At 37.3% G+C, this 16,730-nt stretch overlaps 2 protein-coding genes, 1 non-coding gene and 1 pseudogene across 3 annotated transcripts in view; 2 read left to right on the top strand and 2 right to left on the bottom strand.

Moving 5' to 3' along the window:
• The window catches only part of PDE7B (phosphodiesterase 7B), a 208,142-nt gene extending 194,914 nt beyond the window's left edge, over positions 1–13,228 (bottom strand). The window contains exon 1 of the mRNA XM_049788023.1: positions 12,841–13,228. Coding sequence (XP_049643980.1) covers positions 12,841–13,189 — 349 coding nt within the window. The 5' untranslated portion in view covers positions 13,190–13,228. The remainder of the gene's footprint in view (positions 1–12,840) is intronic.
• BCLAF1 (BCL2 associated transcription factor 1) overlaps positions 1–16,730 on the top strand; it is a 1,193,665-nt gene that overhangs the window by 357,326 nt on the left and 819,609 nt on the right. The gene's annotated exons all lie outside the window — the stretch shown is intronic.
• Positions 1–16,730, bottom strand: part of LOC126031298 (cytochrome P450 4A11-like) — a 450,346-nt pseudogene that overhangs the window by 82,270 nt on the left and 351,346 nt on the right.
• On the top strand, positions 9,852–9,983 carry LOC126031961 (small nucleolar RNA SNORA51). Its single transcript, XR_007503764.1, has one exon. It is a non-coding gene; the product is annotated as a small nucleolar RNA SNORA51 (small nucleolar RNA).

Raw genomic sequence — 16,730 nt, 5'->3', positions numbered from 1 at the left:
ACCCTCTGGACTATCTCTCCAGCCCCACAATTTCTTCTATTTATAATTTGAGAATAAATTCCTGTCCAACTGATTTAGTTGCATCTACATATTTGTTTATGAGAGTAAAAAATTTATTTTGTGACTCTCAAGTATTTTAATTGTTTTTGAAGTATTGAACAAGATTAATTTTAGTAAATTTTGTTTATTTGTATTAGATAGTGCATTTGTCAGCAAGCCAAACAATAGGGCATTGGGGAATAAAGAAGGTTTATGTAATTTGCCCTTGAATATAAAAAAATCTGTTGCATTAAAAGTTTTTATATTTATATATAGCTTTGACAAGGAAATATTTCCTCTTTCTGTACTATAGAATGAAGCAGTGTGGAAATTCAACTAATATTCAAATGAAATGATAAAAGCAAAAAGATCAGTACTTAATTTTGAATGTGCTACAGAAAGAAGAACATTGAGTGTTGGCTAAATATTTAATGATTTTTATGGATAACAGAGGGTAGATAGATTATCCCCATAAAAATGCCATGAAAGAGGCAATAGTGATTTTTATTATACTAAAATAAAAACAGATATTCCTCTTACAACACTGGAAACCTTGATATTGTTCATCTTCACTTCTTTTTATATATCAGATCTCCTCCTTTTCTTAAGGTCAGGTCCAGATAAAGGGGAGCTATCATAAATTTCAATGAACATATTCAAGCATGATACTATATCAGAAATGATGAGGATACAAGCACTATAAGATTATGATTGCATTCAGTCTCTGGTAGGGTAATAAACAAAGCCAGCCAAGATCCACCCAACCTTATCTATGTATCGAAATCCTAAAACCCAAAGTGATGATACTAGAAGGTGGGAGAGTTGGGAGGTGCCTAGATTATGAGGATGGAGCCCTCTTGAGAAAGATTATGGTTATTATACAAAGACTACCTTATCCCTTCCTTCTATTCAATGGAATTAGAGAAAAAAAATCAGTAATATATGAAACAAAAGTCAAATTTCACTAGGTGTCAAATCAACCAGCACTCTAATTTTGCATTTCCCAATTTCCAACTACAGGAAATAAATATCTAAGTTTGTTTTGTTTTTACTTGGGGGCCACATCCAAGATGCTCAGGGGTGCCTAGCAGAGCTCAGGGGACCAGATGGGGTGTTATGATTTGAACATGTTTGCAAACACATGTTAGGCAAGAGCCAAAACTTTTGTACTGTCTTTCCAACTCAATAAATTTCTGGTTTTTAATAAAAAAAGATTATTATTAAAAGTTGTGTTAGATATAAGATCTAAATTTTCTTTGTATAAACTGATTAGTTTAGACTCATACAAATTGCTTCATACTATTCAGCTATTTACTTGATATTTTCAATGTCCAAGTCCTGAGATGATTGCTAAATTGAAGCTATATTTTGGGCAGGATTTTTTGGGTTACATTCTGCTCGGGAGTGCCCCTTAGGGGTTACTCTGGGGACTGTATGATACCCAGAGGATCAAACTGAGATTTGCTACCTATTCACAAGTGCTTACTTCCTGTTCAATCTCTTCAGTCCATTCTTGTTATTATTCTTATTACTTTGTTGCCACTTCCGGTGGTGGTCAAAGATAACTCCTGACTGAACCAGAAACATCTGTGGTAGTTCTGGGGAACTCTATGCAGTACTGGGGATCGAATTCAGATAGGCTGTGTTCAAGGCAAATGCTTTACCTGCTGTACTATCTCTCTGGCTCACTACTATTGTTATTAACTCTTTTATGATTTATTATTTATTTTAACATTTAGTCCACATCCAGTATTGCTCAGGGGATAGTTCTGGATTTGTGCTCATAGATCACTCTCAGTGGTACTTAGAGGGCCGTGCAGTGATGGATAAAGTCAGAGTTGACTGTATATTTTGGCAGAGGGGTAAGGAATTTATTATTTTGGGCCATACACAGCTGTACTCAGGGAGTCTCAGGGATCACTCCTGGAGGGGCTGAGGAATCATAAAGTGATCCTGGTAATCAGACCTGGGCTGGCCACGAATACTCTTTCTCTCTGATCCATCAAGTCTAAATTTTATTATCCTCTATTATAATAGTTTTAACAGGAAATTTTGAGTAGCTGAAGAAATAGGTTATATTTTAGCATATACCAGTGTGGATGTCTGAAACCCCTGTTACAATTGCTTCCATCAGTAATTGCTTTTTCCTCTCTTCTGTGTGTGCTTGATTATACGCATTCACTGAATCTAGTTTCTTTGTTGTGACTCACCTCACTTCCTTCCCCATTGTACTCTATTAGCTTCAGATTTCTACCTATCCTTTTTTTTTTAGTCTAAATAATTTCCTCCAGTGAATTCTATTTACTTTCCTTGAATGAATTATTGTCTGAATAAAATCCTCTAAATAAATATGCCTTTGGGCTTTTAGAAGTACTTTTCTAGAATATAGATTTATTTAAGATATTGGTGATACATCCAAAAAGAGATGAAGAAGTTTGCATGAAAAAGAAATTATGTTTTTTCTTGAATTCCAGAAGTTGAGGAACATATGAGATTTCAATGAGCAAAGTCTAAAATTGGATTACATATGGCTACTTACCTTTGGTTTTGAATTATACTTTTCAAACCTTAACTAAACAGTTATATTCATTTTCATATTATCTCCTGTCTTGATTTTATTTTGCATCTTTCAGGCTTTTCTACCTTTCAATTTCTATGACCATGCTCTTGTGATTGTCATTTCTTTTGACATTCATCCTTCTCTTCCTAGGTATTTCACTTTTTTACATTGAGTTTTGCTTCATTGACTCAACAATGAAGTAATATTCAACAAGTCTTCATCAGTCTTTGTAAACTATCTCTTTCAATTGTGAATAACTTCTAAGATAGCTCTTGCTACTAAAGAGAAGAACTAAGACCTGCAAGTTATTTTCTAGTATTCCCTTTGTAACTGGCTGAGACTTTATGAAAATAGAAGTTTACTCATTTCATTTAATAAAATATAATGAGAATTTTTTGGTGGAAAGTACAATGTATATCGAACAAATTAAGGTAAGTGCAAAGATATAAAACTAATCTCTCTCTCCCCCTCTCTCCCCCCCGCCCTCTCATTTTTGGGCCACACCCGGTGACGCTCAGGGGTTACTCCTGGCTATGCGCTCAGAAATCGTTCCTGGCTTGGGGGCCCATATGGGATGCTGGGGGATCGAACCGCGGTCCATCCTAGGCTAGCAAGGCAGACACCTTTACGCCTGTGCCATCGCTCTGGCCCCTAAAACTAATCTCTTGAGATGGACTCTGAACATTTTGAGATTAGAGTCAATTCTAAAGAGAAATTTATGGAAAGAAAGAGAAAGTTGATCAGGAAAAAAAATAATAAAATCTAGCACTATGACAAAACTTAGGATGCCCGGAACCTATAGTTGGTCTTATGGTAGGATGCTTTATGGGTAGGGACACACTGTTTTTAAGCCAAAAGTTTTTACTTTTTAGTTCCCCCAACTTATGCTGTGCCTCTGCAAAAATTTGCCACCCGTTTTTATCTTTTAGTTAGGAGCTCCCAACCTTTACATAGAACATTGGGCACAAATTACTTTGTTTTACCTTATATTTCTGCATTTATAAAATAAAATTAAGAAGAGGGAAACTAATGGGGGCCCAGGATCAAGTGGTCTCAGGTGCATTGGTGGAGATAAAAAAGGACAGAACTAAATATCCACGCCAAAGTCAACAACAGTGGAATCAAGAGACCCAAACTTTAACAATCTAAACTTAAAATGAGCCTATCATACTGGCAGGGTAGGAGTGGGAGTTGAGGCAAAGGGTAGTGGTTGGGATACACTCTGGGAACACGAGGGAGGGAGGTAATGGGATTAGCCCTGATTCATTGTATGTCCGAAACCCAACTATGGAGGACTTTGTAAAACATAATGGTTTCAGGGCCCGGAGAGATAGCACAGCGGCGTTTGCCTTGCAAACGGCGGATCCAGGACCAAAGGTGGTTGGTTCGAATCCCGGTGTCCCATATGGTCCCCCGTGCCTGCCAGGAGCTATTTCTGAGCAGACAGCCAGGAGTAACCCCTGAGCAATGCTGGGTGTGACCCAAAACAAACAAACAAACAAACAAAAAAACATAATGGTTTCAATAAAATAAAATAAAATAAAAAATTAAAATAAAAAGGTTTCAGACATCATTAAATCATGAGTACTCTAAGTTTTGCTTAACATTTTTATATTGTGATCTATTGCTTAATAGGAAAAATCATACAGTAGAAAATGACACATCCTTTAGTTTGTTCTGTGGTCAAAATAATTTAGAGCTTTAAATCATTTTACAATAGAGTTTTTAATATATTTTTTTCAAAATTTGGCTGTGAAAGACATTTCTATCCATTGCAGCAGTCTTGCTAAACACAAGAAAAAATAAAGAAATCAGAAATTTTACAGCTAAAGAGAAGAGGATGTGAGAATAACATCCTACATTCAGCTCTATCTCATCAAAAGCTCATTTGTAGGACCAGGTAAACACACACCTTTCGCATTTTATTTCTGAAATTCTGTTGAGGAATATACAGACTGTTATCTGTAAAAGAAGCAACATTTGAAATGTTACTTGAAAAAAATTCCAAGATACTTGAACAGAGTAATTACTTTAAAATAATATGAAAATAGGTATAGTTGATATGAATTTGACTTGAAATTTTATAGACATTGCAATTTCTCTACATGTGGGGACAACTGTCCATTTTGGTTTTTCACATGAATGTATTCATTTTTAATACTTCTGAAATCTACTCTTGTGGGTATTTTTTATTACTGCCTTAAGACCATACCTGGCAGCATTCAGGGGTTACTTCTGGCTGTGTTCAGATATCACTCCTAGCAGTTTTGGGGACCATACAAAATGCTGAAGATTGAATCGGAGTCAGCCGTGTGCAAGGCAAGCACCTTACCTGCTGTGCCAATGCTCTGGCTCCCTCTTCTTTATTTTTATTTTTATTTTATAATCTGCAATGCCTAATCTTGGTCTTCAACCAGAATATACGTTTAAAATTCACTCCATTAAGAGGATGAAAGATAATCTATATTTCTTGAGTAATATGTACCTAGAAAATAATCATTCATGCATATAATAACTTGTAAATTATTTTTGTCTTTGAATAATTTTCTTTTTTTACTTATAATAATGACATATAAAGGATACTAAAGAGAATACAAATAAAAGAGAATGTTTTCCAGATTCTGAAAAAGCTAAAAAAGAGAGAGAGAAGACAGTGATCAATTTTAATAAAATAAAGTGATTTACTTGTAAGATAATTAAAAGAAAGCTCTATGAAATTTTAGAAGAGAAAGATGTACTTTTCCTTGATATTCTTAGGAGAGTTTTGTACAAGGAGACATTAGTGGGGTTGTAAGGAATAGTGGAAATTGAGGTGTATAGGAAAGGCAGTTTAGCTTGTTAGCAGTTAGCAGTTTATAATAGAATGCATGTAGAAACTAGGATGCTTGTCTTCTCTGGTGGAGTCAAAATACTTGAAGGGCAATAATGACAACATGGGAAAAATGAGCTAGTTTCAGAGAATGAAGAGCTTCGAATGCATGGTAAATTTTTGAATTTACTTTTGGCAGTAGAGAATCATTGAAAGCTTTTGAAGAGGAGTTTGACATATCCTGATTGAAAATGTCATTGTCTGAGATATGAAAGAAGAGGGTAGAACAAGGGTTGTTGGAGGTTCTGCCAGTATTATAGGCAAAAAACAACGTGAAGTTTGATTAAGTGTCTTATAACTGAATAGGAAGAAAGAAAGCATGACGGGTTAAATTAGCTGAGAGTATAGCACTAAAGTCAGTAATTATAGTTAACATTTATTGAGAACAGATTAGTATCTATTGAGAATGTATTAGGACTTTGTCTCTTTTTCTAGGCTCTTTTTCTTATTAACTCACTTCTCAACTTATGTGAGTAAGTTTTTTTCTTTTAATAGAAGAGGAAATGGAGGGCCGGATAGGGTGCTTTTCTTGCATGCAGCTAACCTGAGTTGATCCCAGCCATCCTATAGAGTCCACTGATCATCACCAGAATGATCCATTAGCACAGAGCCAGGAATAAGCACTGAGCATACAAAGTCAGGAGGATGTCCTGAGCATCTTTGGGTGTGACCCAAAACATTGACAACAAAAAGAAATGGAAATGAAGGCACAGAGAAGTAAAGCAACTTGTCCAGGGTCATACAGTTGAGTAGCAAAGTCAGGACTTAATAAATTTGCAGACAAAATAAACATCCAGTGATAATTATCCACAATAAATCAGGTATACCAGGCATCAGTGATCCTTGAAAATAAAATTTAAATGGATACTCTTGAAAATTAAATTTTAACAATGCAACTATACTCTCAACTTATTGGTATTAGAATCAACTGGTGTTTTGAAGAAAACAATTTGGATCTGGATTTCTGTTTAAGTGATGGTATTTATGAAAACAAGAAGGAAAGTTTAATCCACTGTACTCATATTTGAGGTTAGATTTAGTTGTCAATTTAATTGTCACTTGTCAATGATTATTATCCACTGTAGCTACAGATTGAATGTAGACTAATGTCTCAAAGACGTCATTTTAGAAAAATGTTATGAATTAACTTCAAGTCAACTACTGTTAACAATAACTGATCATCTGGGGCTGGAGAGATAGCATGGAGGTAAAGCGTTTGCCTTTCATGCAAAAGGTCATCGGTTCGAATCCCAGCGTCCCATATGGTCCCCCGTGCCTGCCAGGAGCGATTTCTGAGCATGGAGCCAGGAGTAACCCCTGAGCACTGCCGGGTGTGACCCAAAAAAAACCACAAAAAAAAAAAAAAAAAACAAACAATAACTGATCAAAGTAATTTATTTGACTTGAATTAAAGTTGATGAATATTTGAAAGTGTTTAAATTTTTTAAATATTTTTTAAATTTTTATAAGATTTAATGCAAGAGATCAAAGTATGGTACAGTACAATGTCTATGTTATGAGACCAATAAGCCAAAGATATATTAGGTAGATCTTATTCTCAAGGATAATATAGATAGTCATAGATTGCATCTGTGAACCAAACAAGAACAAATAGAGTGTATATGGTTTTGTGTTGCATACAACAGTCTTGTTGAACATTTTTCTCCTAAATCTAGTGGAATTTCTAGAACTTTTTTTTTTTGGTTTGTGAATTACACCCGGCAGTGTGCAGGGGTTACTCCTGGCTCTATGCTCAGAAATCGCTCCTGGCAGGCTAGGGGACCATACTGAACACTGGGATTCGAACCACTGTTCTTCTGCATGCAAGGCGAATACCCTACCTCCATGCTATCTTTCTGGTCCTGAATTTCTAGAACTTTTATTTTTTTATTTTTGTTTTTTTTATCTGTTATTTTTATTTATTTTTGTTTGTTTGGGGGGGGGGACACATTCTGTGGTGTGCAGGGCTGATTCATGGATCTGATTTTTAAACTTTTTTTTTAAAATTTTTATTTTGATCATAGTGGCTTACATATCTTTCACATTAGCATTTTAGGTACATATTAACATTGAATCAGGGGAATACCCACCACCAAATTTAATTTTTTATGAGTATTTTTGAGTTTCACCAGTTTGTCCATATTTTGATATCACATAGAGAGCTAAACTAATGAACGCTTATTTTCATACAGATTTTGTACAAAACTGTAATTCACAAAGCTGTAAATATTCTTTTATTGCAAAGTTTTCGATTAATCTCAGTTCCTGAGTGCTTTCTTACATATCTTAGATGTTCAATTTTTTTCTCCTTGAAATATAATAGAATTAACAAGTCTTCAGTACACTTCATTTATATTATTTCTCTCACACAAGATAATTTGAGATGAAACTTTAACTGTCAAATTGAATTTTAGAGTTCAGAATCAGAGAATTCTTCTGAAGATTTTGTCATGTTGTGTTTGATTTTTTGGGCTGAGTAAAAAGAAAATTTCTAATATTTTCATTCTCTTTGAAAGGCAGGACAAGATAAATGCTACTGGGAATTGTTTTTTATGACAGTTATATATTTATATATTTTTTAGAATGTAAGACTATTGAAATTAAAACAAGCTTAATAAATAATTAAAATATACTATAAAATTTAGAACAGAGACATCAAGAATAAAGGCAAATTCTGAAGTTTGGAGTTTGCAGTTATTGGGTTGCATCCTGGAACCAATTTATTTATTAAACCAAGCACAAGTAATGCTAGGGGATATCTAGTCTTAAATAAGTTGCTGAGTAGAATTGCAATGAGAATATTTTTACTCAAGCTTTTCAAAAACTGTCTATTTTCTATCCGGCCCTCTCTTAACTCTTCATTTCTAGATATGTTCTCACTCCATGTCTAAAAGTTGACATTCAATTAATAACAGAAATTGATAATAGATGAAGAACTTACCCTGTGCCTCTAAGCACTTAAAGCTTAGATTATAAACATAAACCTAATGTGATATATAAAAATGTATAAAAGAGTCACAATCTTTAATTTATTTTGCATGATATTTTTGGGGGTTTACAAAGTTTTGAATTGCATTATGAGTTTTCATGTTTGGCCATCTGCATATATTCCTAGATATGCTAGTGTCAGTGTTGTAGACTAAGAAATCATAAACTTGATGTGATTCTTGACAGTGTGAATCTGAGACTGAGAAACTTTTAGTGTTGCAGATTGATTTATCTCATTTCTTGTTGCTTGGATAATGTTTTGTTTTTCCTAAAGGAGAATTGAGGTAGTAGGATTAATTCCTTGGATATAGGTCAATGAATTGAGTTTATATTTTAACTTCAGGCAAGCAGATGTAAAACTTCCTGAATCCCTTTCAGGGGTAACCTATCATGCTCAGATCTGAAAGCAATGTTACACACACACACACACACACACACACACACCAAAGGTGATGAGCCCTTTTTATCCTGTGAACCCTATGATATCCCCCGTCTGTAGCTTTGACTGTCAGAAATTGTCTGCAATTAATTCCTAGATGAATATGGTATCTTTGGTAGTATGATTGTTTATTAGAGATATTCACAAAGATAAACATCTTAGCATCTTCTTTGTTTCTGTCTATCTGTTTCCCTCCAGCAGACAGATTTCCTCTGTCTTCTATTACTCACAACTTACTGCATACCATTATAGTCTCTTATAACTATACATTTATGTATGTATTTTCCTACAAATTCTTTTGATTTTATTCCAATTATTACTTAAACAAAATTTCAGGTCAATTTCTATTTTATTTGAGAGAAACCAGTCAGTCAAGTCTAAAAATGTTAAATAAAAATAACGATATTCTTCAGCAAAGTAAAGAAGATCTTGGAATTTCAGGGTTAAATAAAACTTAAGAAATAGCAATTTGGGGGGCTGGAGCAGGAGCACAGTGAATAGGCTCTTTGCATTGCATGAGACTAACCCAGATTCAATCCCCAGCATGCCATATGGTCCCCTGACATTGTCAGGAGTGATTTTTGAGCACAGAGTCAGGAGTAACCCTGATGGGTGTAACACAATGTTGTGTTACACAGATGGATATTACAGATGATGTGGCTCACACCATCCTCCCCCCAAAGAAAAAAGTAGTAATTTCTTAAAAATAAGCTCATAGCTTAAAAAATAAAGACTTTATTTTATTATTTATTATTTTATTATTTAAAAAAATAAAGTAGAAAGCCTGTCTAGAGTACAGGCCAGTGTCAGGTGGGGAGGAAGGACACTTGGGATATTGGTGATTGGAATGTTGCACTGGTGAAAGGTTTATATATATATATATATATATATATATATATATATATATATATAATACATATATGTATATATATAAATTAAAAAAAGAGAAAAGATAAGGCCTCCCAATGCTTACTACAGGCTGTTTTCTTTACACTGACTGTATAGAAGAGGAGGTACAGTAAATGCTCCCCATATACACCTCAAACCAGGCCCTTTGCCTAGTCTGTATTGTGAATGGGGGGACAAAAAAGACTTATTTATGTACTACCATATGCTTTTAATATATACATGGGATGTTACACTATCTACTTTTTATATTTTTACTAAAATGTAAAACTATTGTGTGCAATTTACCCACTGTACTAGCCACTCAAACAACCTTTTATTTGTAATGACCTTCCTGATCTATACTCCTTATTGTCATCTCCAAACTTACAGGTAATGTTAGTGAAGAGAAATAACTAAGTTTAGGAGGTGGAAGTAAGGGGTATAGATCAGGAAGGTCATTACTAATAAAAAGTTGTTTGAGTGGCTAGTACAGTGGGTAAGGTGCTTGGCTTGAATGTGGCAGACCCGGGTTCAGTTCCCATCATACCATATGGTCCCCTAAGCTTTCCAGGAGTAACTCCTGAAGGCGGAGCCAGGAGTAATCCCTGAGCAATGATAATGTGGCCCCAAAACAAAACCAAATATAAGAAGGTTGCTTGGACTGAACTTTGTAGTTTTAATTAAAAATTTTTGATTGGCAAAGTCAAAGAGAGACTTATTATGCAAAAAGCATGGCTTGGAACATCACTAGATGCATTTGAGTAGATTGTTTTAGTATTGTCAAAGTAGAAACTGAGAATTCTGAGGCAAGAATTAGATGTGTGTGATATATCAAGAGAGAGAGAGAGAGAGGGTGAGAGAGGTGTTTGGGTATTTCTTTGAGGAGCTTCTTATCATAAACACTGCATACTCACTGAAAAGAGCTTAAACCACTCCTTTCTAAAATTGGAAAAATTCTAGAATAAATTTTCAGAATCATTCTCAGTAGTTTTGGGGTCCATCAAACCTGTGTCTGGTAGAAGTACTTAAGGATCAAACCCAGAGCTAGAGCTAAGTTATGCCAGGCAAGCTATCAATCACATTGGCTAGAAAAAAATTCAGATTTTGAGACATATTCTCTAAGTGCAAGCTGTGATGAGGAGAAGGCACAAGAAAAGAGCCTCTTAAGTGAGGAGGTACAACAGAAGTAGGAGACCATTAGGAAAGGGAGGTTACTTATCTTTGAGGTTTCAACATATGGCTATGTGCTACATATATGATGATCAAGTTTTAGGCCATAAATCGGGGCCCTCATCTCTCCAAGAATTCAAAAGCAGGGAAAAAAGAGAAAGTAAAGAGACACCTGTGGGTAGATGTTGAAATAGAGTGAGTCCTCGAAGGCAGGACCAAAGGGACAGCAAACAATGTGCAGCCTCCCTTGGAATCCCAGTGGCTGCTGGCCCTCACCCCGACACTGAGTCATAGCCTGTGTAGGGATAGTTGCTCAATTTTATAACCTCTAATAAACTGTCCCTCTGAAAGACTATAAATGACCACGGCTCTGTTTTCTCTTAGCAGTACTGTTTCCTAGGAATGAGAAGCCCACACGGTTATTATATAAACAATAATATGCACCTCTCCCCACTAAACCTGCTAGCATCTCTTGAACTAGGTTATCCTGTCAAAGGTGTAACTCGAAGTATAAGTGTGAACCATTTAGTAATAGACCTAAAACCAACTTGCAATGGAAACAGTCAAGTATCTAAGTGAAGCTGGTGCCCAGGTGCATATTTCCACTTCCCCCTTTCTGCACTATGCACAAGAAATATGGAATGGCTTTAGCATGATCTCATTTCTTCTGACCACGACCCATTTCCCTGGGTATCCATCTCCCAATGGCCACAGAAACCTCACAGTCTCATTGGTTTTTTCCTCATTCCTAAATACTCCTTTGTTTACTAGAGACTAACAGTGTTGTTGTTTTCCTTCTTTAAAATATTTTTTCTCTCCGAGCACCATGTTTTAAAGGAATATTCTTTTTAGAGCATCCAGTGACTAATAAAATTTCCTTGGCATAAATTATAAGTTTTTAAAAGAAATCACTTTGATTTCCTAATTTCTTCCCATGAGAAAGGCAGGTAAGTTTCAGTGTAACTTTGCTCACGAACCCTCATCTCTCAGTCGTCCTGGTCTTTTAGAATTCCACTGGAGAAGGCTGTCCCAGACTTCAAATGCATGAACACATGCTCGCATTCATGCTTCTGTAGTCGACCCACCAATCCCCAAATATCTACCAACCTCTTCTCCTGAAGAAGACAGTACCTTATATATACATTCTTAGGTGTTTAATTTAGAGTCACTTGGGAGTCTTTTCACAGGAATGCTGGTATCTGTGTAGTTGAGGACCTTCCTCACCATCCCAATAGAAGCAGCAAAGTTCTCTTCAATTGTACCAAACCCAGAACAATCTTATAATATGACAAATTTTCCATGAACTATAATTTTCACATTTTTGAGTTATATCTCCTAAGGTGGAATTTTGAAACTTTCATTGGTCTAAAGGGGGAAACTGAGGCAAAGAACTTGACCAACTTTTCCCTGACATGAAAAACTCTCAAGCCCCAAACTCCTAGTTCTGGGAATAGTAAACAGACTGTAGCTCCATAGTTAAAAATTGGTAGTAATATTTTACTTATAAAACATTGCATAAAGGAACCCAAGGAGAATATTATCACAAAGACACGGACAGGTCAAGGAACTGTCGGGGCAGGATGGACAGAAGAGAACATCTGATTCCTGTCCCTTCTTCTGGGATCTAGAGCTCAGGAAACAGCACTTGTTTAAGCCACAGGGCCAGCTTCAAACTTGGAGCTTTTCCTCTCTCTCATCATCTGAATTCCAAGGTGCATTTTCCTAACCTGGCAAACATTCTTCAGTCACAGCTCTTGACCCTGTGAGACACAATTCACCTTTCCCTCTTGTCCTGCTTCTGACAAATCGAACTTGCCCCCCAAACAGGAAAGCGCTGTTTAGCCACCAGATTTGATTCTTACTTTATACACCTGACAGTTTGTTTACCTGGAAAATTGTGGAGCGCATCCTCGTTCTCCAGAATGCCTCTCTGTTTGGTTGCTTGCAGTTCACTTTGGGATTTCCAGACCAGCTTGACCATTCTGATCATCTCGGGCAAGTCCCAGGGCAGCGGCCCCTGCTGGCACCCCGGCCGGCTGCCCAGGGAGGAGGGCGGCACACCTTCGAGGGCCGTCCAGCGTCTGCCTAGCTCTGCCGAGTAGAAGCAGCGCTCCAGCACAGGCATTCTGCCCTGTTCCCCAGAACAGGACGTGGGGCTGCTGCTGCTGCTGCGGCTGCTGCGGCTGCTGCTACCAGAAGGGAAATTCTTCCCGGCCGGGGGAAGGCGAACTCCCATCAAATCCTCTCCGGCTTCGGGAAGGCAAGCCTCCTCCAGCCTGGCACCGTCTCCGGATCCCGCTCCCGCTCCCTCCAGTCCCTGCACAGATCTCACAAGGAGAGAGATTCTCTTGCCCAGGTCTCTCGCCAGTGAGAACCGTCACTGGACTCCCTCCTTAGAGATAGGATGCATTTTCCTCTCCCCTCTCTCCCAGGCACTGACTTCACAGCACTTAATTAATCCCAGGTTACAGCTGGAACGACAGCAGGAGGGGAAGAAAAAAAATAGCCATGGAGGCTTCAGCCTTTGGCTTGCTTCTTCCAACTGATTTGCTCACAGATTTCCTTGGTGCTTGTCAAAGTTAGTTCAACTGGCGGGTCTGTTCGTTCAAGGCTTCAGACAGCGAAAAGAAGGGGCTCCCTTTCGCCAGCCTCTCAGGAGGGGCCCCCCAGAGACCAGTTATGTGGAGGTGTCAGATAGAAAGACACTCCTGTGGTTGCAGGAAACCCAGCCGCTTCCCAGGCTGCAGCCAGCAAGTCCCTAGGAGCTCTCAGCACACCAGGGAAGCCGAGAGTCCTCAGAAGTGATTCATGGCTGCTTTATTCTGGAAGCCCTGGCCAGGGGCCACCTCGCCTGTCCACTGTGATCTGCACCAGGATGGGGCTGTTCAGAAGGCTGTGGAGGGATTCCTAGCCCCCAGATCACACACTTCCCCTTTCCCCCCCCCCCCCCCCCCCGCTGTCATTTGGTTCTCAGCAAACCTAACTTGGTTTTGGCCTATTAGTCAAATCCCTTTGTAACCTCAGCTGCCCTTCAGCTGGAAGGGAAATAACATTGAATCACATTCCAAAGCGGACTCTGGAAGAAGTAAATTAGGGACGCATCAAGGGCTCAAGTCTATGTGCAGTGAGTAGGTTTGCAGAGTCTGAACACAAAGTTTGGCTTGCTTAAGAGCCCATTGCAAAGGAAAGGACTCGGAGGCAACTCAGGTGACGCCTCGTGGCAGAGTAAAGGAAAGAAAATATTGAAGATTCACTTTCTAGATTCACAGCACCGTGGACTGAATATCTGGGCCAGGAACGGCTGAGCCCTTAACTAAGAGTGGTTCAATTGAGGCCAACCATAGACCAAGTAGGACCTTTGGTTCCGTGGCTCAAAGCAAGGCCCCTGACCCTCGAAGTCAGATCCAAATCAACAAAAGGGGATGCCCCCTGGAGCTAACGTGAAAAGCCCTGGACACAAATGAAAGTGGGGTGGTATTGTAGTGGGCACTTTTGTCAGTAAATGATGTTTGTCAGAACAATTTGAACTTGAACGTTCACGTGGTGAGCTCCTGTTTGCTGGGAGGTCATTGCAACAATCCCACCTTTCTCTCCTCTTCACATCTCTGCATTTGCCAATGCCTTATTTTGTTTGGCATTTTATTTCGCTGTTGTACAATCTGTTGTTACAGAGAAACATTTCTTATCACACAGACATCTGATGTTTCTTTAGGAGACAGAAGAGGAGACTTGGGGGTGAAGTGAATGACTATTGTGGTAATTTCTTTTTTAGCATTGCCATTGTCTCATTTTAAAAAACAGCTGAAAGCAGAAAAGGCAACTAATTTTGTTGATATCAAAACAACCGATGGTTAATAAGTTTTGTTTTCCACGAGGAATTACATAACTTTTTAGCTACTTGGTAGAAAAATAGCAAACCTTTTTTCTGAAACAGGTGAGAAGGGACAACGTTCTTTTAAAAATATATATATATAATATATATTTTATATATTATATTTATATAATATAATATATGTATTATATATTAAAATATATATTATTTAATATATATTAAATTATATATTATATATATTATATATAATGACTTTATTTAAACACCGTGGTTACAAAATTTCTCATGATTGAGTTTCAGCACACAATGTAGACCACCCTTCACCAGTGCACATATCCAGCCACCAGTGTCCCCAGTTTACTCCCACCTGCCGGGGCAATATTCTTTGAGAACAAAAACCAACTATGATAGACACAGAACATAATGCTTGTGATTTTATCATAAAATACAAATCAAACAGCTTTTCCTATAACAACTAGATAGTCAGACTGCCCAATAAGGAATCAACTTAAGGATATAGATTTTCTTTCTTCCCCACTTAGCTTTTTGTTAAGAGATGAAAGGACTTAAGCATCACTTTGACACTTGCACCACTTTTGACAGCTCTTCCACTTCTTATCTGACACTTTATCAGACTAGTGACATTAAGACTGTAGAACTGAAACAATTTTATTTCACAAGCACAGGTAGGCTGTTGTTCTCTATAAGCATATTTCCTGAATAATGTCTTAAGTTCATTCCTCAGTCACAAACTTCCTTGACATAACAACTGAAAAGTTTCCTAAGTATTTGACTATTTTTATTTTTGTTCAGTTATTTTGCAACAGTACTTAGCATCAGGATATCCTGACCCTTGGAACAAAGAGGTGAGGAACAAAGAAAACAAATATATGATATAATATGCTACCTACATTTATGAATTGAGAATAAAAACTCCTTATTGTATCTTTCCTTAAGAATGATCTAATGAAAGCACATTTTATCAAAGGATGTGCTTACATTAGAATAATATGTTTCATACATTATTGTAAAGATATCTTAGAAAAATTACAAAAACGGTGGGATCAATGAATATGAACAGTTACTTTTGAATGGAGTTAAGGTTGGGTCAAACATACCCTATGTCATTTTCAACTTACTTTATTTGAAGGTTTGAAAATGGAAAATGTTGCACACTTTTAAAATATTTTCCGTCAATATGAGATCCTGTACAATCAATGGAATAAGTGCAAAAAAACCACAAGAAAGGTCACTCACGGTATTTCTGGCTCACATAGAAACAGGAAGTACAGGAAATCTTGTGAGAAAGCTTGGCTCAGGCAATTTTTTGGCTCAATTGGGACAAACTGATGAGATGCTAGTATTTGCTGAACTAATACACTATACCTACACAATTTATTATATTCTGTAGCTCGTACTTAAAAAGTTGTGATTGCTGTTGCTTCTCAGATAGTTTGGAACAGCATATCTATAAAACTTTCTCAATGAGAAACATTTACTTTGCAGTATCCACATTCAGAAATGTAGGTTACTTGGAATGGGGAGAAGGGAGTGGAAGATAGGTTCTGTGCATGCAGCAAAGAGGTCTCATCCAAGGATTTGTAAGGATCTATACACAATTTAATATTTACAATGACAGTTTACAGAGAGGACATTTCAGAGAGACTCTCAAAATAGCCATTTGCTCAGACATTGTGAGTCAACATTCCACTAAGAGGAAAGGGACTCATTCATTCTGGTGTCAAATAAATACGATAGGAACTAACAAAATCAAAACAGTTGGTTCTAACCAACAAATTATTTTATCAAAAATAATCTGATGCGGGGCCGGCGAGGTGGCGCTAGAGGTAAGGTGTCTGCCTTGCAAGCGCTAGCCAAGAAAGGACCACGGTTCGATCCCCTGGCGTCCCATATGGTCCCCCCAAGACAGGGGCAATTTCTGAGC

The sequence above is a fragment of the Suncus etruscus genome, chromosome 15 (assembly GCF_024139225.1).
Source record: "Suncus etruscus isolate mSunEtr1 chromosome 15, mSunEtr1.pri.cur, whole genome shotgun sequence".
In the NCBI taxonomy this organism is placed as follows: domain Eukaryota; kingdom Metazoa; phylum Chordata; class Mammalia; order Eulipotyphla; family Soricidae; genus Suncus; species Suncus etruscus.
Note: the sequence above shows the minus strand (reverse complement) of the source record. Positions and strands in the feature narration are given on the sequence as shown.